Source organism: Chelonia mydas, chromosome 15, assembly GCF_015237465.2.
Source record: "Chelonia mydas isolate rCheMyd1 chromosome 15, rCheMyd1.pri.v2, whole genome shotgun sequence".
Taxonomy (NCBI): Eukaryota; Metazoa; Chordata; order Testudines; family Cheloniidae; genus Chelonia; species Chelonia mydas.
In genome coordinates this window covers 29,953,764-29,979,058 of record NC_057856.1, presented here as the reverse complement: position 1 = coordinate 29,979,058, position 25,295 = coordinate 29,953,764, and the positions used below count along the sequence as shown (strand labels likewise).

At 43.4% G+C, this 25,295-nt stretch overlaps 1 protein-coding gene across 4 annotated transcripts; it reads right to left on the bottom strand.

Annotated features, from left to right (window-relative positions):
• Positions 1–1,038: 1,038 nt before the first annotated feature.
• ANKRD13A (ankyrin repeat domain 13A) lies at positions 1,039–23,469 on the bottom strand. Of its 4 annotated transcripts, none has more exons than XM_043529566.1 (15): positions 22,852–23,469; positions 19,932–20,064; positions 19,648–19,772; positions 19,073–19,118; positions 18,180–18,323; positions 17,430–17,625; positions 14,522–14,588; positions 10,541–10,622; positions 9,041–9,099; positions 7,690–7,820; positions 6,765–6,922; positions 5,800–5,913; positions 4,525–4,685; positions 4,006–4,073; positions 1,039–3,086 (listed from the first exon to the last, which is right to left on the bottom strand). In XM_043529566.1, exons 1-15 carry the CDS (start codon positions 22,945–22,947, stop codon positions 2,888–2,890), a joined length of 1,779 nt encoding a protein of 592 aa, XP_043385501.1. In that variant the 5' UTR covers positions 22,948–23,469; the 3' UTR covers positions 1,039–2,887. The 4 variants fall into 4 exon arrangements, with proteins under 4 accessions (XP_043385501.1, XP_027676606.1, XP_043385502.1 ...); XM_027820805.3 differs by having other exon boundaries at positions 5,809–5,913; XM_043529567.1 differs by lacking the exon at positions 22,852–23,469 and adding an exon at positions 20,785–20,850.
• Positions 23,470–25,295: the final 1,826 nt, after the last annotated feature.

Below are 25,295 nucleotides of genomic sequence, written 5' to 3'. Positions count from 1 at the left end.
AAGTATCACCTCCCAAGCCCAAGGCCATGCATACATCCCTGCTCCAGAGCATGGAGGAAGTAGAGCTTCTCAGTTAAAGAGTGATCACTTTAGATAAGCTATTACCAACAGGAGAGGGGGGAGGCGGAGGGGGGGAGAAAACCTGGATTTGTGCTGGAAATGGCCCACCTTGATTATCATACACATTGTAAGGAGAGTGATCACTTTAGATAAGCTATTACCAGCAGGAGAGTGGGGTAGGGGGAGAGAAAATCTGTTGTAGTGATAAACACCCATGTTTTCATGGTCTGTGTGTATAAAAACATCTTCTGTATTTTCCACAGTATGCATCTGATGAAGTGAGCTGTAGCTCACGAAAGCTTATGCTCAAATAAATTGGTTAGTCTCTAAGGTGCCACAAGTACTCCTTTTCTTTTTGCAAATACAGACTAACACGGCTGTTACTCTGAAACCCATGATTTTAACAGTTTTACCAACATTTTCCCCCACCTACAAGCTTTGTTCTCAAAAAGCGCTGAATCTTAAAAAACAAGATAGTAATCTGGCCTAAGGCAGACACCAGGCATGGTAAGTTTCAGTCCAAATGGTCACAGTTGTACAGCAACTGAAAACAGCATTTTATAATGGCAAGTATTCTGCAACCTGACCTATGGTTGTTGGTGCCAGCTCTGCCTAGAATAAAATGTACGTGCTTAACAAACACTTATTATCCCCCCCAGTTTCCACTCCCAGTTGGGAGGATTCTTCAGGGAGTAAGAAGCAAATGAACATTTAGTTTATGACAGGTTTCAGAGTAGCAGCCGTGTTAGTCTGTATCCACAAAAAGAAAAGGAGGACTTGTGGCACTGTAGAGACTAACAAATTTATTTGAGCATAAGCTTTCGTAAGCTACAGCTGTTAGTCTCTAGGGTGCCACAAGTACTCCTTTTCTTTTTATTTAGTTTATGGTGACCAAAGCACAAAAACTAAATTGCTGGGGTGAAGCTGGGTTTGAGATCTTGTTTTTCTATTAGTAATCAGAGTGCCAGACAAATGCTCTTAAAGGGAGCAATGCTCTTTATTTCCACATGAGGAAAAAAAACTGAATTATTTTATTTGTTATTTCACAACCCCAACAAGGTGTGACACTTACAGCAATTCTCTTTTCAAAGAGGAGCAACAATTCCCAAGTATAGCTGCTTCTGGGTAAGCAAATGACAGTGTTGCTGCTAATACCAAATAAGCTATTTAGGGATGAAGTTAAAGTTTTATGAAATGCAAGCTGCATAGTCTGAAACAAACATGGCACAGATTATACTGGCACAAGTGTGCATACAAGGAATTTTAATCTGATTGCTACATCAAACAATGGATGATTATATGGTATGAAATGGAGTTCTAAATTACCTTTTACTGATGGTGATCATGTCCATTTTATTGCAAGTTAGATTGGTTAATAGTCTATCACAGAGCCAGAGGCAGCTCTGTGTTTTGCCTGAGTAACAAATGCAGGATAAGACCACATGTACCATAGGTTTCTTTGCACTTCTGCCAGCTATAAGTAGGAAATATTGCTCAGTAATATGTTTCACTGCAATAAGGCTTTCCTATGGTTGTACAGTGTGTACTGGAGGAGTGCATTTGACAATCACAGCGTATATGCTGTGTACATTTACACAGAAGTGAAGACAAAAGAACTAAAAATATATAGTATGAATAAAGACCTGAGAAAACTTGGTAAAAATACACTCCTGTATTGCTAATGATACTATTCCCTATGAGTGCAATTGTATTGAATTGGTTTGTCTTAAAAATCAATAAAAAGATTAAGATAAAAAATATGTATTCACATGAAGGATTTACATTTGACTTTTAAAAAAGCAATATTTGTATTTCCCTTTGAGATGGCAGAACTTACTAATAGGCATACATGAAAATTTCACCTAATTTCTCTGTATGAATTCAGCACACTACCTCCAAATCAGTGTAAATTTCTTTCACAAAAAAAGTAAAAACTGATCTTTTAAAAAAAGCACCTATTTCTGTTATGTATTTTTTTGCTGCCCTCTTTGATTGTGTGAACTAAGCTGGTCTTGAATCACTACAGAGAAACCTCTATTTGAATGAGCAGGTAGTCCCTTTTCAAGGGGAAAAAAACTTCTTAGCTATCTTTTTTGCTCTTGTCCAGAGAGCATTAGTTTTATCTTGAATGCACCTCTAGCCTGAATTCACTCAAGTTTAAAAATCAACCATATTAATAAGCATAGCTGCATTTTAAATGCTCAGGAACTGCAGAGAGGAAATATCCTTAGCCACGTGCACCCAAATCTAATGGAAAACACTCGCTGGAGTGAAAGACTACTTTGCACATTCTCCTCTCTATTTAGAAAAGAAACAGTAACTGGCATTCAATTACTAGAAAAGACTGAACAGATTAATATTTCTTTGGTAGATAATAAGGAAGTTTCTCTTCTGAACTCTCTATGTATCAGGTTCTCAAACATTGCTGTGCTCCTACATATATAGCCCAGGCAAGGTTTCCAGTTCTTTAATATATTTCTCTCTCTCTTCCCTTTATGACATTTTTGAACAGGACATGGCCTGGGAGGCAAATATAGCTCCTGGAATTCTACCGCTGCCCTCACCTTTAATCATGGAGGTAGCAGCCCATAGAAACTACAGGTGTCCACACACAACACACCAGGGTGCTTGGATCAAGATGGAGATCTGCATGCCGAGAGCTGTAGCATCTCTGGGCCACATCTCTATGTTAAAGGTGACAATTAAAAGGTGGCTAGGACATCCTCTACTTATGCAACCCAAGAGTGGTCCTCAGGCTCCTAGCTACTGCAGCCCTCAGCATCACACACATTGAGGCACCCCTATTTCAGAGGATCGAAGGAGGAATCTATTTTTCTGTGAGAGAGCGCTGCAAAGCTTGTTGAAATTCTTCTTCCTCCTCTTCACGACGCCTTTTCTCCTGCTCCTGCTGCTCTCTGACAGACAACTCCATAGCAAGCTGTAAGTCTTTATCAAAACTGGAAGACTCATTTGGGGTGCTAAAATGGGGAGTACTTGAACTCATAACAAAGCTCTCCTGAAGTGCCCTGGTGAGAGAGAAATACAGTTTCAGGAGCTGAGAGGTACATATCCCATTTTACTTCATTTTCTTCCTATCAGTTTTCAAGCAGTGTCTCCATGAAGACTCTCCAACTGCCAGAGAGCCTCTTTCCTGAAGGGGAAGAAAGCAACCCCCAGGACCATTACAGAGAGGGTTGTGTTCTGCGAAGGAGTAGTAGTCATACAGGTTCCAAACATGAAATCCATTTTTCTCTGAAAGCTCCTGAGAGCCTGCTATGGAAGATCTGCTCCCTAATGGCTGTTTCCAGCAGCCTCTGAGTGTGCCCTCACCAAGTTCGTAAGCACAACCATCTGCGTGTGCAGAGCTGACGGTGAGATATTCTTTGCGCTTTGCACAAACGCTTGTTTGCGTCGGCAAGAGGAAGAATCTAAGATACTGCAGCCTGTTTTCAGAGGGCCATTAAAAATTTGCTCCTAAATTTGCAATAGGCAACTTAAGTTTGGGACAAAACATAAAAATTCTCAAGTGTCCAGCGTGTGGTAAATAAGGGTGATGACACTTGGTAGAGGGGTCACATTAGCAGCTGTTGAAGGAGAAAAAGAGAATCTTGAATTCTGATCTAGTTCGATAAAGGATCCTTTGATCAGAGGGTGTTCCAGGGCTGGTCAAAGAAACCCAAATTCCAATCCTGAGACTGAACTAGCAAGGCCATATTCTACTATACCAGGAGACTCATTTGAGGTTCTTCTTGCGGACTAGCAGTACCACAAAATAAGTGATCTAGGCTTCTATTCTTCTGCTGTGCCTTGCCTTTTATGCCTGTGTGCTGTTCTACGTGGCTATACAAAGTGCAGCATGCCTGTGGGCTACTGTTGGAAGTATTTACACTCTGGCCCAAATATTTGGCCTAGCGCATTTAAGAATTTTAGAAAAGTTGAAATTACCTTTGATACTGTATATTAAAGTCCTGCGCATAAGCAACTGCTCCATTGGAGTGCATTCCTAAGGCTTCCTGGGGGAAGGACCACAGTGATGAAGGAATTAGCAATGCAAGTCATATTTGAAAGTCATTTCTAAGTCAAACATGAATATCTCATTGATATTTGCTGTGACAAGTTTCAAAAACTTTCTGTGTTAAGATTCTTTTGAAAACTGCAATATTACAGGGATCTGTCATCCATTCCTGTAGAAGCTATAAATTCCTTGGTATGAGTTTAGAGACGTGTCTTGCTATATACAGTTCATGTTAAAATAAAGAAATACTGCTTTGGTGGATAATATAAAGCTGAAAAGAGAAGCTAACTCTGTATTAGGTGTATGATTACTTTGGTAAACTGGTACTTCATTTTTAAACTAGCCAAGTAAATTTTTCCAAGTCAAAACTAGGACTGAGGGAAAAGGAGACATACTACACTGTATCTAGAAAAAGAAAGAACATTGACCAGCTGGCAGTACAGACTTACTTTATTCCCACTGGACTCCAACAAACTCTGCTGAATAGCAAACTGCATTATTTCATTATCTTCATCTTGCACACGCACATTTCTACCATCATGCTGAGTGTGATAAGATTTGGGGATCTCAAACACAGACTGGTCGACCTCAAAGCTAGAGGCTTTAGAAGCTAAAAAGGTAGTTAAAGATATACTGTATTGTATGCTTACAGCTTGTTAATCCAAAAAATCAACTCCCAAAGCCCACTTTTATTTATATAAATAAGCCAGAACAAGAGCCCCAAGAAAACAAGAATGGCCACACTGGGTCAGACCAATGGTCCATCTAGCCCAGTATCCTGTCTGCCAAGGCCAGGTGCTCCAGAGAGAATGAACAGAACAGGGAATCATTGAGTGATCCATCCTCTGTTGCCATGCCCAGCTCCTGACAAACAGAGGCTAGGGATACCTCAGAGCATAGTTTTGCATCCCTGCCCAATAGCCACTGACGGACCGATCCTCCATGAACTTATCTAGTTCTTTTTTTAACCCTTTTATAATCTTGGCCTTTGGTTCAGACGAACCACCCATAGTACATCCATCCGATGTGAATGGGGTCCGGAGAGGCTTATATAGCAGCCAAGGTACAGGAACAAATAGAAGATAGATGAACATGGTGCCAACAACTTTTGCAGCAGGGAAAACCAACATGTGGCACCAAAGAACTAAGCAGGCTACACTGTACTTTGATAAGTAAAAACAAAAGAGAGGCAAGTTTGCCAAAAAGTTAAGAAACACTGAAGTGCAGCCAACCTACCACTAAGGCTGCTGATTCCTAGCAGAAGAGTTTGTCAGAAGCTCACAGGGGAATGCATTATACATATGTAATGTTGTTTCCCCGTTATCGTGCACACCGTCCCCATTGTAGCCCATTCTATATTAGCATGGAAACAAATCCACTGCTGAGGATTTACCATTGTACTTCTCACATACATAGGTTTTGTATAAACAAAGGCAAGAATGTTAGTCTCCAGTACCCAAGGAGTTATCCTAGAACAGGCAATTGGGTGGGGGTTTTGAAGTGAGAATGGGTTAATCTGATCGGTGAATACATTCTAGCCACTGAGATACTTTACGACACATATGGCTTTCCAGATCAGTTACGGTAAGAACTACCACCTACTGTAGTCTCTTCAGTTCAAGTCCAAACAGCCTACAGGTTTGCTTTATTCTATAAATCCCACTGATAGCAAATACACAAACAAAGCCCTCGCATAAACCCACCAGAGCTTTACACCTTCTTACCCAACTCACCCTGTGCACCTTCAGCAGTTTGTGATGAAATTTCCTCAGCTGTCCTGCAGCCATTAACATTTTCAAATGTAATTCGAGCATTAAGCACATGAAACAAGGGAATTTCTGTAAATGGAAGAAGTACAAGATTTGTGTGAGACACAGCAGAGCCACACACGTTTCCAGTTACAGCAGCTGCAATGGGTTTTTATACATGCTTAAATAGATAAATTTCACAGATGTTATGTAACCGCACAGTGAACTGCACCTCACTTTCCCACAGAATGAAATTTCAGTAGTCCGTCTGTCTCATAACTTAGCATTGTGCAAGTGAAATTTTTAGACATGCATTATATTCATAGAACAGTCAACCAACCCACCTCCCCCCCGTACACCCGGTGCTGATCACTGCAATTCACTCCTCACAGGGACACGCCTTGATGCCATTTGGAAGTTTCAGCTAATGTAGAATGCAGTGGTGGCCCTTTATTAAGCCACAGCTCCATGAAGAGAGCAAAGCACACCTTGCTTCTTGCCTACCGGGGCCACCTTAGTGAAGTTTAAGATGTTGATTTTGTTCTATAAAGCCCCAATTATTTGAGTCCCAGCTTTGTGAGGAGAGAGGTGGTCTCTTGAGATACTGAAACAGTTGCAGTTATGCAAGGCACTAGTGCTAATAGAAGGGACTAGCAATAGCTAGTTCTTAGCGAGGTGTCTTTTCCTTTGGAATCCACTTCCCCACTTGGTCCTTCTGAGCTTAGATTTAAGGACCATCCAGATATATGGTAAGGCTCAGCTGTTTTCCCAGGTTCTCTGACTGGGAGATGGATGTGGCGACAGGTGGGATTTTTAGGAACTGAACTGTATATTAATTTTTGTCCCCGTTTTTAAACTTTTGTGCTGTGGTTGGAGAACAAGAATAGAAGCAAAATGGAAATGAAGAAAGAATCTAAGTGCAAAAGACTGCAGAACGGTACCAATTTTGACAGGAAATCCAGGTGGAAATTCCAAAGTGATGAAGTCTTTAAGTCTAGCAAAATGAGCACTAGCTCTGGCCATCAGATCAATGATTGGAGTGACTTGCTCCATGAGAGAGAGGGGGAATTCTTCACACATCCACAAGGTTGCTTTAAACCTGTAACAGTGAGTTATACACAAGGATATTAGAAGAGTTTTCACTTCTGTATTATACGTGTAGCAAAATACACACAGGATTAGGCTAATGACAATACCACTCGGGTTGGAAAATGAATTATATGGCTCTGGCACATACTGGGATACATAGCTTCTTTTTGAAGCTGTGGCCTAGATGAACTATAACCCTGGTAAGCAGTAAGGACCAAGAATAATTACCATCTAAGAATGGCTTAGAATGCAGGCAGTGAGAAGGTGGTGTCAGTCTAGTTGCCAGCAGAGAGATGTGTGCATCACAGAAATCAAACCTCATAACTGTCACCCTTGTTGGAGGTCTCAGAGGCTGGAGATCAGCCACACACAAAGACCAAACTGCACTCCCAGTCAGATTTGAGGCACAGTATGAGAAAAGCTAGTGTTGGTACACTCTGTGTTACGTCTGCTTTGCTGATAGACTTCAGCCTCCAGAGCCCTCGGACAGACGGGCACCATTCACTTGTATAAAGGGTAGGATTTTACTAAAATGGTTAGCATTTGCTTAACTCTCCTCCCACTGGTTTTATAGGGAGCATGGGCAGGCCAAGATTGAGTGCTTCTGAAAATGCCACCCTTAATTCAATCCCCGCTCCCTGAATAAAGTGAATTGTATTAGAAATTTACAATAGGATTTCTAAAAGCAAAACACTGGAGGAGAATCAAAGCAGGTAGACCTCAAACAGGAAGAGTTTAAGGAAAGATCATTTCAAGTTATACATTAACATTTCTCACTTCTGTGTTCTAATAGTGACTTCTTTGGGTCTTCCTATGTCCCTATCTTTCAGATCAAACTTCGGGTCAAAATATTCCTCCAGAGTAATGGCTGTAGGGTTATTCATGGTGGCATACTCTGTTGTGAGGTCCTGTAAAAATAAACAGTACATAATAGGTAGCCATCAACCCCTCCTACAGAAAGCTTCAGCTGGTAACTCAAAATCTAGTGCAATCTAAGTGACAACTGCATAAAGCAGCACATTTTACCTAAACCGAAAGTCAGCAGTGAAATGAACACACAGGTACAACAGCCTAAAAGACAGATCTACACATTAATAAAGTGCTTTTCATGCAGACTGTAGATCTTACAATGCTTTACGAAGACAGGAGAGTCTACCTACAAAAATGTAGCCAAACTAGAGTGGTGTGAGGATTTAACACATCAAAGTTAGAAACTATGAAGAAGAGCTCTGTGTGGCTCAAAAGCTTATCCCTCTCACCAACAGAAGTTGGTCCTATACAAGATGTGACCTCACCCACCTTGTCTCTCTAATATCCTGGATCCGACATGGCTACAACTACACTGAATACATAATATAAAGCAGTCCCAGGCTCTGCATTATTCAGAGTAGCCAGTATTATGGTGGGGACTTCAAATTCAAAGAAGGCCGAGTACCTAACCATCCCATGCAAGATCCTCAGCCAAACTCATGGCAGAGCCATCAGCTGGTAATCCATTACCTACTCATCTTTAAACCTGTACAGATGTAAAAGCATTCTCTCTTATGCAGAGCTGGTAACATCAATAATTCACACTCCGCACAGAACCCAAGGACTACTCCCCTTTCTCAAAGTTGCTATATGCCAGCATGCTGCTGCAGCACTTGTACCCCGTCACCTCTTAGTATTGCTGGGGCACCACTGAAAGATCGTGTCCTCAGCCCAAAGCTGCTGCAGGTCTGCAAACTTATAGTTTCAGTACATTTGGTTATTCCAGTCTTCTTCTTTTTGGGGGCGGGGGGGGGGGGTGGGAGAGGGGGAAAGGGTAAGAATAGAAGCCCATGGCAAACCCTCAGATTCTCATCTCACTCCAGCAGCCCAGTTTCCCACTCTTCCTTCCAGATTCCATGACCCTCCCCCAGTCATGAGCTTCTTCAAAAGGAAAGGTACCATTACGCTCTTACAGCAACGGGTGGGGTGGGGGGATTAAAACTCTCAAGTGTAAATCTAGAACCCAGCGTTTGAACTACGTTTCTAGAATTGAAGAAACAGTTTTGATGAGGCTGTGGCATAAGATCCACGTAACTCATTCGAGTTACTTCTCAACACTGCAGTGACTGCTTTTAAAGTCACTGAAGATTTTACTCACCTGTGCACCATACTCATGCTCTACAGTACCAAGAAAAGATTCCAGTGGATTTCTGTCAGCTGGAGAAAAAGGGAGCAGGGAGGAATAGGCTCATTAGCAGAGTTAATTAACACAGAAGTGCACATGCATCGCTCAGGCTCTGTGACAAGGGAAGCCCCAGCTCCATAGTGAGAAGGTGAACAGAGCCTTGTCTGCACTGCTCATTCAATGCGGGACAACTGTGGCAAGGCTGGTTTTCGATTAACCCTTTGCTAGAAAAGCCCAAGATTTAAGAATAAAATGGGTTCAAGATGAGAGGGAAGGGATTATTATTTTAAGGACACTAACATCAGGGGCATCTAAAATTTATCATCATTGTCCACCACGCCTCGTTTCTGGGAGTGTCTGAAGACTGCTGAGAGGCAGTTGTTTCCTCACACAAGGTTATGGTCTCGCTTGCACTTTCTAGCATAATCTCAATACGCACCCCAGAATTAAGAGTACAAAAATAACGCAGATGTCTTATAGTTTTAACCCAGGTAAAGTGAACATGCATGAAGTGAAAGTACAGAGGCCTTCAGGGCAGAGATTATGCATGGACAGAAAATGAAGCCATGGGGGAGGGTACCACCTTTTGAGGCTTTAAAGCAGAGGTGGGCAAACTACGGCCTGTGGGACCGTCCTGCCTGGCCCTTGAGCTCCCCGCCAGGGAGGCTAGCCCTCTGCTGTCCCTCCCCCGCTGCCACGCGGGCAGCACTCTGGGGTGGCGGGGCTGCACGCTCATGCAGGGCAGCGTGTCTGGCTCCGGCCAGGCGGCGCGACTCCAGACATGCTGCTCTGAGCAGCATGGTAAGGGGGTCGGGGGGTTGGATATGGGGCAGGAGGTCCAGGGGGGCAGTCAGGGGACAGGGAGCTGTTGGATAGGGCAGAGGTTTGGGGGTGGGGGGGGAAGAGAACAGGGGGGATTGCATAGGGGGTGGGGTGCTTGGGGGCCTGTCAAGGGACAGGGGGGTTGGATAGGGGACGGAGTCCCGGGGGGCGGTTAGGGACAGGGGTCCCAGGAGGGGGCGGTCAGGGGACAAGGAGCAGGGAGGGTTGGATGGGTGGGGAAGTTCTGAGGGGGGCAGTCAGTGGGAGGGGTCCGATGGCGGCGGGGACGAGGCTGTTGGGGGGGGCGGCACAGCCCCCCCCACCCAGCCCTCCATATACAGTTTTGCACCTCGATGTGGCCCTCAGGCCAAAAAGTTTGCCCACCCCTGCTTTAAAGGAAACTGACACTAATTTTCAAACACCTTTCCCCAATAAATAGAATCAAAACTACACCGAATCATTCACACTTACATTAGAACTTCAAAGAGCCAAGTAATAAGCCACCTCAAGTACACAACAACTGGAATTAGCTAGAGCAGGTTCAGAGGCAAGTGAGAGTAACCTGCCTGGTTACTCTGCACCATGTATGTGTTGTGCACAAAGGTTATGTCCTGCCTCTTTGTACAAAGATCTTAACCTATGGGAAGTTACCTTTATATCTTTTTTTCTCTTCTTCTGTCAAGTGTTCTGTTCGGATTTTTGTGACTACATTCACATTGTTTGCCGTATAGACCTTTAAAAAGGATATTATTATCATCTATCATATGTATTACTGTCACGCCTAGGGGTTCCAGTCATAGACCAGGGCCCACTGACAACTATTAAAGATAAGAAAAGTAGCATCTTTAAAGATGCCCAAGCAACAAATTCAAAAAGTTAAACCAAGAGACACGGGAAAGAGGAGGAGCAAGAATCTGCCTACCTTTAATATATCGGAAATCAGTGAAACATGATTGTGTGATCTGCCTATTTAACTCACATTCCCATGAAGTGCTGAAAATGTTACACATATGTATTGTTATGTCATTTTGACAGAGTCCCATGCTAATGCTGAGCTAGACAGCCATCTGCTGGGCAAGCTGCTAAAATCAGTATAAAAATATCTATCCAAGAATCCATTAAAGGAAAACTAGCTAGCACGAGTCATCATTTAGGTCCAATCCTACAGCAGCAAAAGTCAAAGCAGTTTTGTCATCGACTTCAGTGAGAACTGGGTCAGGCCCTTGCAGAGACTCTTGGGAGAAGATTCAGGTGCTTGCAGACAAATTTCCTGTTAATGAAGTTGGTTCCAGCTGAAAGATTGGATGGGCACTTTAAGCTGAGGAAGTGTAGAATTCCCCCGTTCTGTGTTAATTTTGAGAGAGGAGGGACGGGGAAGAGCAGTCAGGCTGCGGCTGTGTTCTCTCTCTTTCTACTTAAGAAGTAACTGATAAAATTCTGCAGATGGAATTTAGCTGATGATTCTTTTGATTATGCAACAACTAGAAGGAACTCCGGCTCTCACACCAGTGTGCTCTCATACTTAGGAGTGGTTCCGCAGTAGTGATATGATTCAAACCTTGTTGGTTTGACTCCAAGCAACCAGAGGGGTGAGAAGGTTCCATTTACATTACCAATTTTTTTTTTTTTTTTTTTTTACTATACCAGACCTTCAAATGAATTCAGTTTCACACAGGTCGATTGTACAGGTTTAAGCCACTACACTTAAACAAAAAAAACCCCATACCACATTAAAAGAACAATAAATCTGCAAAGACCAACTCTCAGAAGTCAAGAAATGCCAGAATTAAGGAAACCTTAAATTGGCCCCCTTGAGCATCTACATTATGTTACAGTTTAATTACACGGTCACATCCCACCCGGGATGGACAGTGCTCATTGAATGGGAAGCTATTCATTGTTTATTTTATTCCTCATTTAATGTACAGTAACTAATGCAGTAGACTACATACCATCCAAATCCTTCACCAAACAAAGGTAAATTAGAATTTCTTCATAGGTTTTCCATGGTGCTCTCATTGCAATATCTTAGTTCTTTACAAAGATTAATGAATTTATCTTAACAACCCTGTGACCTGAGTGGGCATTATCCCCATTTTACACACGGGGATCTAAAGCACAGGGCAATTAAGGTCAGAAGCGTCAACAAATTTTGAGTGCCCAATTTGACAAGTCAAGGACCCAATTTTTTAGAGTACTTAGAAAGTGCTATGTTCAGAGTACCTATCCCATTGACCTCAGGTGTCGTTTTGGGTTCTCAGCTCTTCTGCAAAAACGACAAACAAAAACTAAATAAAATACCTGGCTATCAAGTTAGGCACTCAAAAATGAGGAACAGTTAGCGACTATGAGTGAAAAGGTTTGTTTACTTGACTTGCCCATATGATGCTATGGACTCTGTGAAAGAGACAGGGATCCAATTCTCCAAACAGAAACCAATTCTCCAGAGTGGCATTCAACCGCTAGTCATGTTTTCTCTTCCGGCAGTTCCCTGCCCTCATTCACCAGAATCCCCTTTTAACTTTAGCAACAGATGAAGCAGAGGTCCTTTAGATTCTATTCTACACAGGTTCTTCTTCCATGCTCATCACCATAGTATCTGAGTGCTTACAGCAATGTGACTAATAATGGACAGATAATTGGTCCCTCATCCTCTCCCCAGGGGAAGGAGTGTGTGCAGGGGATGATTGTGTTTGGGATTTTATAATACACACCACTACTGATTTATTTTAGAGAAGGCAAGGTCAAAGAAGTACACCTTGCACTGAGAATGAAAGGTAGTGAGGTTTGGGATGGTCCTTAGTTTCTGGGGGAGTTCATTCCACAGTCTTGGGGCAATTCCAAGAAAGCTCTGTCTACTGAACAGATGCACTTTACTCTTATGGTAGAAAGTTACATGATGCCAGAGGAGTGGAGTTGTCAACCATGGTCTTCATCCCAGAGCTTTAGTTATCTTTTAGAGACCTTTGGTCCAGGCCACTGAGTACCGTGAAAGTAAGGACCAAGACCTTAAACTTGACTCAATATTTTATAGGAAGCTAGCACCGGAAGTTGAGGATGGGTCTGATGTGTTCACAGTGTTGCTGAGGAGACATGCTGCAGTGTTCTATACCAACTGGAGTTTCCTAAGCACTGAAGGCTTCATGTGCAGGAAATGGTCCAAATGGCTGTACTCCAAACGAGGTGACAAAGGCATAAATAACTGAGGCCAGGTCACTGTCCACCAGTTTCCTAGCCAATGGGAGATGGTAGAAATAGTTACTTGCAGATGCTGCTATGTGAGAACTTCACTTCAGTGATGAATTCAGAAGCCTCCTAAGCTATAAGACAGAAATGACCAATTGTGGTTATGTACCTTCAACCAAAATTGACTGCACAAGGGCTATGAATCATTCAAAATGGTTTTCTCGGCCCACCAGCACAGCTTCTGTCTTGCTTCTGTTCATCTTCAGCCAGCTGTTTTTTGTCCTTGGATTTCACCGAAGCCCTAGGCAGTCTTTGTGGCAGTGGGATGGACACATGGTGAAGGAAAGGTAGAGAGCTCCATTATCTGCATATTGGTGGCACTGGGGTCCATGTTGCCTTACCAGCTCACCCAATGGATGTGTGTAGATGATGAATAGGACTGGAGAGAGAACTGATCCTTGTGCAGCTCCACAAGGGAGGGTCCATTGGCAGAGGTGCAGTTTCCCATCACTACTCACAGGATGCATCCCTCCAGGAAAGATTTAAACCATTTTAACACATTACATTAACTGCTGCCACCTCTCTCAGGAGAGACAATAGTATCTTTATGGTCAACAGCAGAGAGGTCCAGATGACAGTCAACATTTCAAGAGTGAATGAGAGAGGATAGGTGGAGTGGGCATGGGATGGAAAAGGGCTTTGAAAGTGAAGACAAGTAGCTTACGTTTGATGCAAGAGAGAGAAGGAGAGCTAGTGGAGGGACACAAACAGATGGGGGTGAGTTGGTCAAAGTGATGGGCTGGGAAATTATCTTTGCAGCAGCATTCTGAATGGATATGTGCAGGGCAAGTCTGCCTTTGCCAAGACCAGAAACAAGGATTTTCTATGCACAGTAGGAGAACATGCATTATCCCCGATTCATTCCCAGAGCACGGTTCACCTTGTGCAATGGATCTCGCAGAAAATAAACATGATCATGTAATTTTAGACTAATCATCATGCATATGCACAAAGAGACAAATTAGGGATGCAGAGGCCTTAACTGTGGCATTTCCTAACTTCTGAGTGCTCAACTCTAAGTTCTGGAAAAAGCATTCTCTAGTGGTTATACCCTTCTGCCTTTCTCCCCTGCAGCCTCTCCCTGTCTGCTTTTGCTCCTACCCCCACTTCCTGAGCTCCTGCCCCCTTATCTGCTACAATCTCCATGGCGTCTGTCATCCCATGTTCCCCTTCACCCCTCGCAGCTCTCACCCCTGGACACCCCTCTTCCTATTTGGTATCCTCTCCAAGACTTCTCACCCCAAAAACAGATCTGGTGGCAAAAACACAGAAGTTACAGATATCAAAGCAAACTACAAAAATCCAAGATACATAGGGGATACAGAAGATCACAATTATATCTCATAGCTAATTGAATTATCTTAGTTGTAAATAATTGCTTTTTACCTTTGCTTCATAACCATTTACACCTTCTGCTTTCTCTGTCCTCCATACCCAAAATCCAGATGTATTTCTGATAAAGAGTAAACACCACAATTGTCTATGAATTTGCAGTTTATATTTAGCCCTAAGCCTCTGTTTTCCCTAACAACATTTCACTTGAATAGTGTTTTTGAGAGGTACCAAAAGTAACAGTTCTAGAGAAAAGGTACAGTGATAACATAAGTTGTCCCTGCAAACACCAACACCCTTTTCCAACATAGGACTCAGAGTATTTTCATTTCTGTTCACATTCAGACTTTGGCTTAACTACAGAGACCAATGAACTGTGACTTTCGTTTGTGATGTGAATGCCTGACCAGCTAGGAATTGGGAGTTTCTGGAAACCATTGCATCATTTCACACAGTCAGTCATTACTAACTTGCTGAGCTTTATTTCAACGAGCTACATGTAGCTGACAGTTGGGGAACTGGATTGGTAGAGCTGAAGAAACATTTATCTATGAAATGTCGGGTAATGTTTTCAAACACTCCTAAGTCCCATTTTCAAAATGAAATTTAGAAACTTAGGAACTTAAGTCCCATTGAAAGTCTGTGAATCTTAGAACTTAAACACTTTAAAATGTTACCCCTTAAGTATATCTCAGTATTCAAAAAAATCTTTACACATCCAGTGGAATTAATTAGTGAGCTTTGATAACTGCTGTCCCGCAGTGGATACAATTCTGCATCCATGTTTTGACAAACTCTTCTTCCTTGCAGTAAAAAAACCAAACAAAAAAAAAATCCACACGCCTTCCAGCAGTTATAACAACTGCTTTATAGCACCCCAGAACACTCCAAAAATGTGCAGCACAGTAGAGATGCTTGCTAGAGAAAGCAAGCTCATTTGAGCTCCTTTGACCATGCAGATTAAACACCTGGATAAACTAATGTAAGGAGTTGGCGGATATGATTGCAGAGCCATTGGCCATTATCTTTGAAAACTCATGGCGATCAGGGGAGGTCCCGGACGACTGGAAAAAGGCTAATGTGGCACCCATCTTTAAAAAAAGGGAAGAAGGGAACGATAGGCCAGTCAGCCTCACCTCAGTCCCTGGAAAAATCATGGAGCAGGTCCTCAAGGAATCAATTCTGAAGCACTTAGAGGAGAGGAAAGTGATCAGGAACAGTCAGCATGGATTCACCAAGGGCAAGTCATGCCTGACTAATCTAATTGCCTTCTATGACAAGATAACTGGCTCTGTGGATGAATGGAAAGCGGTGGATGTGTTGTTCCCTGACTTTAGCAAAGCTTTTGACACGGACTCCCACTAGCATTCTTGCCAGTAAGCTAAAGAAGTATGGGCTGGATGAACGGACGATAAGGTGGATAGACAGCTGGCTAGATTGTCGGGCTCAACGGGTAGTGATCAATAGCTCCATGTCTAGTTGGCAGCCAGTATCAAGTGGAGTGCCCCAAGGGTGGGTCCTCGGGCCGGTTTTGTTCAATATCCTCATTAATGATCTGGAGGATGGTGTGGATTGCACCCTCAGCAAGTTTGCAGATGATACTAAACTGGGAGGAGAGGTAGATACGCTGGAGGGTAGGGATAGGATACAGAAGGCCCTAGACAAATTAGCGGATTGGGCCAAAAGAAATCTGAAGAGGTTCAACAAGGACAAGTGCAGAGTCCTGCACTTAGGACGGAAGAATCTCATGCACCGCTACAGACTAGGGACCGAACAGCTAGGCAGCAGTTCTGCAGAAAAGGACCTAGGGGTTACAGTGGACGAGGAGCTGGATATGAGTCAACAGTGTGCCCTTGTTTCCAAGAAGGCCAATGGCATTTTGGGATGTATACATAGGGGCATTGCCAGCAGACTGAGGGATGTGATCGTTCCCCTCTGTTTGACACTGGTGAGGCCTCATCTGGAGTACTGTGTCCAGTTTTGGGCCCCACACTATAAGAAGGATGTGGAAAAATTGGAAAATGACCAGCGGAGGGCAACAAAAATGATTAGGGGACTGGAACACATGACTTATGAAGAGAGGCTGAGGGAACTGGGATTGTTTAGTCTGCAGAAGAGAAGAATGAGGGGGGATTTGATAGCTGCTTTCAACTACCTGAAAGGGGGTTCCAAAGAGGATGGATCTAGACTGTTCTCAGTGGTAGCTGATGACAGAACAAGGAGTAATGGTCTCAAGTTGCAGTGGGGGAGGTTTAGGTTGGATATTAGGAAAAACTTTTTCACTAGGAGGGTGGTGAAACACTGGAATGCGTTACCTAGGGAGGTGGTGGAATCTCCTTCCTTAGAAGTTTTTAAGGTCAGGCTTGACAAAGCCCTGGCTGGGATGATTTAGTTGGGGATTGGTCCTGCTTTGAGCAGGGGCTTGGACTAGCTGACCTCCTGAGGTCCCTTCCAACCCTGATATTCTAGGATTCTATGAATGTAACAAAAGGAGGAATAGGGTTTGAAGTAGTTTGCTGTCTTCTCTAATTGGTCATATTTAGAGATATTCTTATAGACTTATATGATTAAACTAAAGCCAGAGTAGAATAAATAAGTCAAGAAAAGCTGTAAATCCTATTATTGGTTTTTCAGTACTGCACATATGCTTCACAAAATAAGCAGGAACCACTGGACATATCTGAAATCAGAATTTATAACCCTTGCCCCACTAATATGGGAAACCATGTCTTATGGTGCAAATGGACTTTACACTAAATGGAAATTGTTTGCAAGACAAGAAGTAATGAGCTGAGAGGTTATAAAGTGTCTATATGGAACAAGATATGCAGTTATTGTTACATCCCATTTTATTTTTAAGATACATATTACCAGGCTTTTAAAAACTACATTGCAAGTATAATAATCTTGCATATTTCATATCTGGAGGATCTGTTTATTAAGAGAAGTTTAAATACCTTACCTTTCAAAAGCAATATTTTTAGTATCAAGGCACGTATTAATAATTGGAGATGTAAGGCGTCTTTCTACCTCCTTTCTTTCTGGTGTCATAGAGCCCAAAGTCAGACGCTTCATTTGTTGAGAGATTTCAAAACGCTCTGTTGTGACAACTTTGTCATCATGGTTTATCTCAATTAGTTCTGCCCAGCCTCCAGTATCTGATGAAAGAATATATTTTATGGACTACAGACTTCAGAACAAACCTTCAGGATGAAGAGCTGACCAAGACATACACTGTAGACTAAAGTGAGAATTAAAGCTGCCTTGCAAAGTTTTAAATCACTCACTTACATACAGCAAGGTTTTTAAGTATGGGCAAGCAGATTGTGTGCCTGCCCGCCCAAGTCATTTTTATGATAATTTTGCATAATGGATTTAAGAGACTCTAATAATGAAGATTCAGGCCTCTAAGAAGAAAAATACAGCTGATTTCTTTTTTGTTTTTGTTTAGAGTGGGAGAGAAGGGTAAAGTCAAGTTCTAGTGATTCATATTTGCTCCAGAAGATTTTTCTTAACAGAAAGTCCAACCACTTCTGCTTAGCCCAGTGATCTGAAATCCCAGAAAACGCACTTCCCAGCACAAGTAAGTCTGTGAAAGCATGCAAAAATAAAACTTATAATTACATGTGTTTTTTTAGTAACACTAGGAATCTGTCAGTGTAGTTTGTGTACTATTTGATGATCAATGAATCAAATGTACTAAACCATTTACCTTCTCCCTTGAAAATTAAGCTACGTTTCCCTCGTTCCCAGCTCATATTTTCGAAGCCCAATAACGTGATATCAACGCGTAACTTAGCTCCACTTTTCCAGATGCGACAGATATCATTTGGACACACTCTGGAAACGAGTGGAACTATAAAAGAAACATAATGACATACACAGATGCAAATATAAAAATCCTTAACAGAGAGGACAAGTGTAGGAAGACTAAACTCAGCCAGAAGTTATGTGCTTGGTGAAACTGCTTGGTGAAATTTTATGGTCTGTGTTATGCAGGCCATAAAGTAGATATTATAATGTTCCCTTCTAGCCTTAAACCTATGAATCAATGTCTAGATAATAAAGAACAGAGAGATTATCAGGACTGATTCTTGATCTATTGATGAACCCAATAGGGAAACGAACCATGAGAACAGACCAGTGGCCTGATGCAATTTTGTATCCCATCTCATGCAATGGCTAAATATGTAGTGGTTTGGAGAAAGTCAAAACCTGTAATGCTATTTTGCAGTGTAAAGGAATAAGTTTCCTGAATATTTTATGTCTTGACGCATAATGTTTGTATAACTGTCTTAACTTATACGTCTCCCAAATATCAGGATGGCCTTAGAAAAATCTTCAGCACAATACTCCTTTAAAAGACAAAAAAACTAAAACAAGAGATATTTGAAGGAAGGGTACCGTTTGCGCAGCAGGCTAAGGTGATCAGAAGGAATCTTCAAATCTCAAAAGACTTTGTGAGTTGAAGGGAAAAAATATGGGTTGGGAGAGAGTAAGGGCTCAACAATTGTGTTTTCTTTGCAAACATACTTTTTATTTCAGGAATTTTTAAAACTCAGAGGTAAGAAAGATTTAAAAAATCCCCCAAAAAACCAAACTTACCCCAGCTAGTGAATTCCCATTTCATTTCCACATAAAAATCAGAAGTCTAGTGTAGAAACAAAGTATTCAAATGAACCACCAAGGGAGAGAACACTAGATTAATATTCAGTACAGTATGTCACATGTACATTTTAGAAACAAGAGAAAGAGGTTTTGAGATGCTCCTGATAGGAAGCACAATTAAACCAACAAGTATGAATTTTACATGTGCTGATATTTGTCATTTGATTTAAATTAATGGGCACAGAGTGTAACACTGTTCTGCAACAGTCTAACTCTTCATTGTTTTCTACTGAATTACTCGTCATTTGTTATTCTACTACAAAAGCACATAACTCTCAGCCTTTGACATAGAAAGAATAAGCATCCTCCTCCAAGACCCGAGATCATTAATAAAAACAGAGAAAACTTCATAGTCTCCCATATGTTTATATAGAGCTGATAGGCACAAAATTGAACTGAACAATGCATCATCCTGACTTTAAAGTTGCTAATTTAAGTAAACTAGAACCAGACTAACAATTCCTCCAGATGCAATTGACCAGCATGCAATTCAGGTCTCACTAAGCATTTACCTCATTAATTTTTTGGAGTAATTCAGGAACCCCTCCAAGTGTCGCAGACGTTTGGTGGTAGTCTCGATGCTGCAGTATCAGGTATGCCATCTCCGGGTCTCCTGTGCTTACAGCCTCATGTAAAACTGCAAGAAACCCAAACACAGGCAAGGCTTAATATTAACAAAGCAAAGTGAACACTGCAGCCACATCCCACAGTCCTAAGGTGACATTTATATAGACAGATTTTAGACCTTCAATGTTTAACGTGAAAACTATTAACTGCCTTTGAGCTGATCTCTTACCTGTCCATCCCTGTGCATTCTCTTTGGTAACATCTGCCTTGTGTCGAAGGAGGACTTTGGCAGACTCTATATATCCCAAGGAAACAGCAAGGTGCAGCAAGGTCCGACCCCGTGGGTCACGCTGATCAACATCCTGTTGAGTAATCAAGAGTTAGTGCAGCTTCAGCATTAGCTATCAAATGTAAAATCAGAACACATTTAAGAAAGTTAAAACAAAGATTTTCAGCAATAAGCTGTAATAGCTCAACATGTATTTCTACAGAACAGGTTGTTGCTTGGAACTACTTATCCTACATGACTTGCTTTGATACTGCTATTGAATTGCCTATTTGCCTTCTTAAAAGCCTGATCCTACCTCCCTACTAAAGTCAAACAGGAGTAGAATTGGGCACCATAGAAGTGATTGTGGGTAAGGGAGGTATGTGTCACCATGACAGGAAAAGGGGACGGAAGCGAGAGGGAGGAAAAGGGGGGGAAAGAAAAACAAACATTCTATATTATTCCTCCCCCCCCCCAGCTTCTTCATGAACAGTTTCTTTTAGGAGGAGTAGACAGTGCTCCATTCTTTTTATTTTGTACCATGGGCAGTCACCAGTTAAATGGCCACTGGAAGGTATAATGGAAGCTATCCAACAGGTTAAAATCAGAAAAAAATTTCAAGAGCAGGTGACGGTTTACAATGCACATTTTGTATTTTTTTGGTAAGAATATGGAAGAACATGAAAATTAAAAAAGCATCTATTTGACTGACACACAGAACAATGGAGAGTGAGTGCATTCTCTACAAATCACTAAGAAATGGAACTACACAGGGCACAAATATCCAAAACATGCAAGCACAACATACTCATACCTTACATATATTTTTCACTACTAGCTTTAGAGATTTGAAACAGAAGAGCATCTATAACTAAAGGAAAATGGGAAAAGTCAAGAGTGGGCTAAGAAAAGAAAGTTATTACATAACTTAACATGGTTATTTGACAGCATTACATTTAAAACACCAAGCAGTGAGCATAAAGGAATCTGAGTTAAACCATCCTCATCTCATTGCTGCAGCTCATATGATCTTCAGTTCTGCTTTCCCCAAACTGCAATGCCTATTGCAGTGACAAAAAATTAAAGGACTTTGGAACAGTCTTATCTCAATTTCTTTGCTAGGATTAACCTGGAGCTGCACATTATGGCCATTTATCATTTCATATGCTGACTGTATCTGGCTAGAGTTTCTTTCAATCCCTCAAACCCTATCAAAGCACATCTGCCACACACAGCAAGCAGTTTGTCCTGAAGACGTAAGAGGAAGTGTACTCCCAGAATGCCTTTTAAAACTTTCATTTAAGACAGATGTTTCCAGGCTTAATGGAATAGGTCTTTCCAACCTTCATATGTTGCCTGCCTTCTCGTATTGTAAGCTCTTTTGGGCAGGGAACAGGACTACTGTGCGCACAAACAGGGCTTTATGCATTGTGGGTGATACCAGAATACAGATAATAAAAATAAACTGAGGTGGTAAAATCATCTTTGTTAAGTTACAAATGTTTATTTTAATAATGCTATAACCTTAAAAGAGAGATGAACACTGAAACCAAGGGATCAAAAACATTTATAGAGAATTCCTTAGTACAGACTGAAGATTATATGAATTAGAGACAGTAACAGCATTCCAAAACTCTCAAGAAACACCACAGGTACGCTTTAAGCCAATACTAGTGTTTCATAGTGTACAGCTGGAGTTGTGGCTGACAATCAGGATTTGCATCGGAAGGTAGCATTAGCTGAAGAGTTCAGAACACATACTCTCTGTCTCAGGCACAATACAAGCAAACAGGCTATGCTTCTGCCAGTTTGTACCCTGCACTACTGAACCTCAAAGTTCTCTCTGTGTATTCCTAAAGCAGCTATCACCATAGTACCTTGGTAACCTGAGTTACACTAGCAAATTTGTTGCTTGGGATCTGATGCAGATTTCTGAATGCTTCTCCTATTGCCTTTCTTTTAACTCTGGTACTTTCACCACAGCTCTTGGCTGACTGCTAGATTTTTGTGTTCTCTGTTCTACAGTGGAGCCATGATGATCAGCTATTTTCTACCACAGTTGTGATTCTATATTCTATCAAGTGCAAAGCTGCTGGGCTCCTATGTTCTAAGGCAGCCAGTGAAGCTCAGAGGACTACACTTGAAATAAGCCCTTTGTGTCTTAAAAAGGAAGGAAATTACTGTGTTGACTATCTTTGCACAGCAGTAATCTTACCACCAGATCAGTACTGTGTTGAGCCACAGACAAATGGCTCAACACAATATAAAGAAAGAAAAATAAACCCCCTCAATTTTCAGTGAACTGTTGGCTGCCTGAGGGTGACATTCTGATAAAAAAAATCAATGTGTGTTTTGTCTTTGGCAGTAGCTGACACCCTTACTGTGTGTTGGTTGCCCTCTCCTCCAGCTAGGTGGTACTTATTTGCTGTTTTTCTAGCAAAAAGGATCAGTGCCTATCACATCTGCCTGTCTTTTGGCCCTGATTCAAATGATTTCTAACATTTTCCTGTCAGCTACAGAGTTTTTTACAATCCATCTGTATCTCTCTCAGTGCCTTGAATCTGGCTTTATTTAAAGACAGTCAGAAATTTAATATGCAGAAGTTGCATGACAAAAGGTATAATCTCTGTGCCTTCCTGAGGTGATCCCCTTTTAATCACAAACAGCTGTAAAAAAACCCCACAAAAATAAATCCCTAATAAGTTTAACAAAGAGAAACTTAACTAAGATATAAGGTTACTTTCTAAGTCCCCATGTCACATAAAATGCATATAGATGATCTATTATCCTGATCTAATTTTCAGTCTATGATATCTTGTATTCTGCCTTGGGTAGTTTCAGAAAAGGACAGCACCATATGTTGGTCTGGTGCCCATTTTACCTTGCCTTCCAGCTCTTTATCCAGCTGTCTGTAGTCATTATTCCAGACTAAGACGTGCAGAGGAAACTTGCTACTAGCCTCACCTAGAGAGCTCATCCTGTACGTATTAGATGAGGGCTCAACCCTCCCTGGGGGGTGCCTGCCCGCTCTGATCTCCCCCTCTTTGTTTCTCACAGGGCCCTTACCAAGCCCCTCAGCCCTAGCCCCACAAGACTGTCTCCCCAATGAGTCCCACCCCCTTCTGGTGCCTCACAAATATCTTCCCCACATCAACCCCCCTCAAACAACCCACACACCAGCCCCCTTGCCCTCTGGGCCCCCAACAGACTCCCTATCACCAGCCCCCTCTGCTCCCCCTCAACAGGCCCCCAGCCCCCTCGCTCTCTGCCCCCCAACAGGCTCCCAACCACCAGCCCCCCCAACAGGACCCCAGCCCCCTCGCTCTCTGCCCCCCAACAGGCTCCCAATCACCAGCCCCTCTACCCCCCCAACAGGCCCCCAGCCCCCTCGCTCTCTGCCCCCCAACAGGCTCCCAATCACCAGCCCCTCTGCCCCCCCAACAGGCCCCCAACCCCCTCGCTCTCTGCCCCCCAAGAGGCTCCCAACCACCAGCCCCCTCTGCCCCCCCAACAGGCCCCCAGCCCCCTCGCTCTCTGCCCCCCAACAGGCTCCCAATCACCAGCCCCCTCTGCTCCCCCCAACAGGCCCCCAGCCCCCTCTGCTCCCCCCAACAGGCCCCCAGCCCCCTCACTCTCTGCCCCCCAACAGGCTCCCAACCACCAGCCCCCTCTGCCCCCCCAACAGGCCCCCAGCCCCCTCGCTCTCTGCCCCCCAACAGGCTCCCAATCACCAGCCCCCTCTGCTCCCCCCAACAGGCCCCCAGCCCCCTCTGCTCCCCCCAACAGGCCTCCCAGCCCCCTCGCTCTCTGCCCCCCACCAGGCTCCCAACCACCAGCCCCCTCTGCCCCCCCCACCAGGCCCCCAGCCCCCTCGCCCTCTGGGCCCCGCTCCCCTACAATCTCTCCCCCTCCCCTGACCTCTCACCCTACCGCTGACCTTTCCCCTCGCCTGACCCCAGCCCCTCGCCGTCCTTCTCTCCCCAGAACGTTTCCCACCAGCCAGGGCAGCGGCCGGAACGAACCACTGGGCTGCCGGAATAGGGGAGGCTCCCGGCTCCCACAACCCGCTCCGGAGCCAGCCCCCTTGCCCCGCTAGCGAGCCCAGGGGATGGGAACGTCACCCCTTATCGCCCCCTTTCTAGCAGGCAGATGGCCCCTTCCATCCCTCAGGCTCGCCCATTCCCCGGCGGGGGAAAATACGCGGAAGTGGGAGAACCGCCCCCGCCCCATCAGGACATTGGTTTCGCCTGAAGGCTCCGCGACCAAGTGGGCGGGAGCGACCCTTCCTAGTACTTCCGTGCGGCCGAGGTCGCCGTTTTGGCTGAGGGTAGTATCACGCCCTGACTCCCCGGCCGCCATCTTGGGTTAGGGCAATGTGAGCCTCCCTCCAATCCTGCTCTTCTCGGCCGCCATCTTTGGTGAGGGCAGCAATGCGCTCCCATCTGCTGACCCAAACCATGGGTGACAGCAACTTCCTTTCTACCCGTCCGTCTCAGGTTGCCATCTTGGAAGAGGGCAGCGGGCCGGCCCTGTGCAGCCGTGGTTCAGACCATTGGCTGTGGTATTGTGTCTCCATCACTGGCCAGTGCCTTGTTGCTTCAGAGAAGAGTGAGGGTGCCCTTCATGGCCCTCAGATACTTTCCTGTTAGGTGCTGTATAAGTAAGAGGGCAATAGAGAATTGGCTGGATACTTGGGTGCACAGTCTGGAGACAGCTAGATAAATAGGCAAGTACGGAGATAGACTGATGGGTAGGTTAGTAAATATCTATAGATTGGGTGATAGGTAGGTAGGGAGTTAGATAGATGCCATAGGATGAGACAGCTAATACATACCATATGGTCAGTTGTGCAGATTTGTGCATTTGCAAGCAGGCCTCCCCCACCCCATTCCAGCCCCCTATTAACTGGCTGCTCTGCTACAGCAAGAGGGTGGATCCTCTACTCTTCTCTCTACCTAGTGGTTACAAATGATCAGACAATTGACCCTCAAGCTGAAAATGGCAGCATTGTTAACACTTACAGTTTTATGGTAAGTTTTGCAATTTTATTTTTTTTTATTTTAAGGCCCAGCTCTTGGAGACAACTGAATACATGAGAATTGCAGCTGTCATTTTAATAACAAGTTAGTTTTTAGCCCTCATGGTTAGGGAGGAAAGCTTGAAATTGTGAGCCAAGTGAGCCCTAACAGCTTGAAAACCAGAAGGCAGAATCTAAAGTTCATTGCTATTTTTTTGCATCTCATTATTTTGGGGGTCTAACATAATATTTGAACAGTTGGGCTTGGCACTGCTGTACAGACAAAGGCAAGTTTATATAGTAGAACC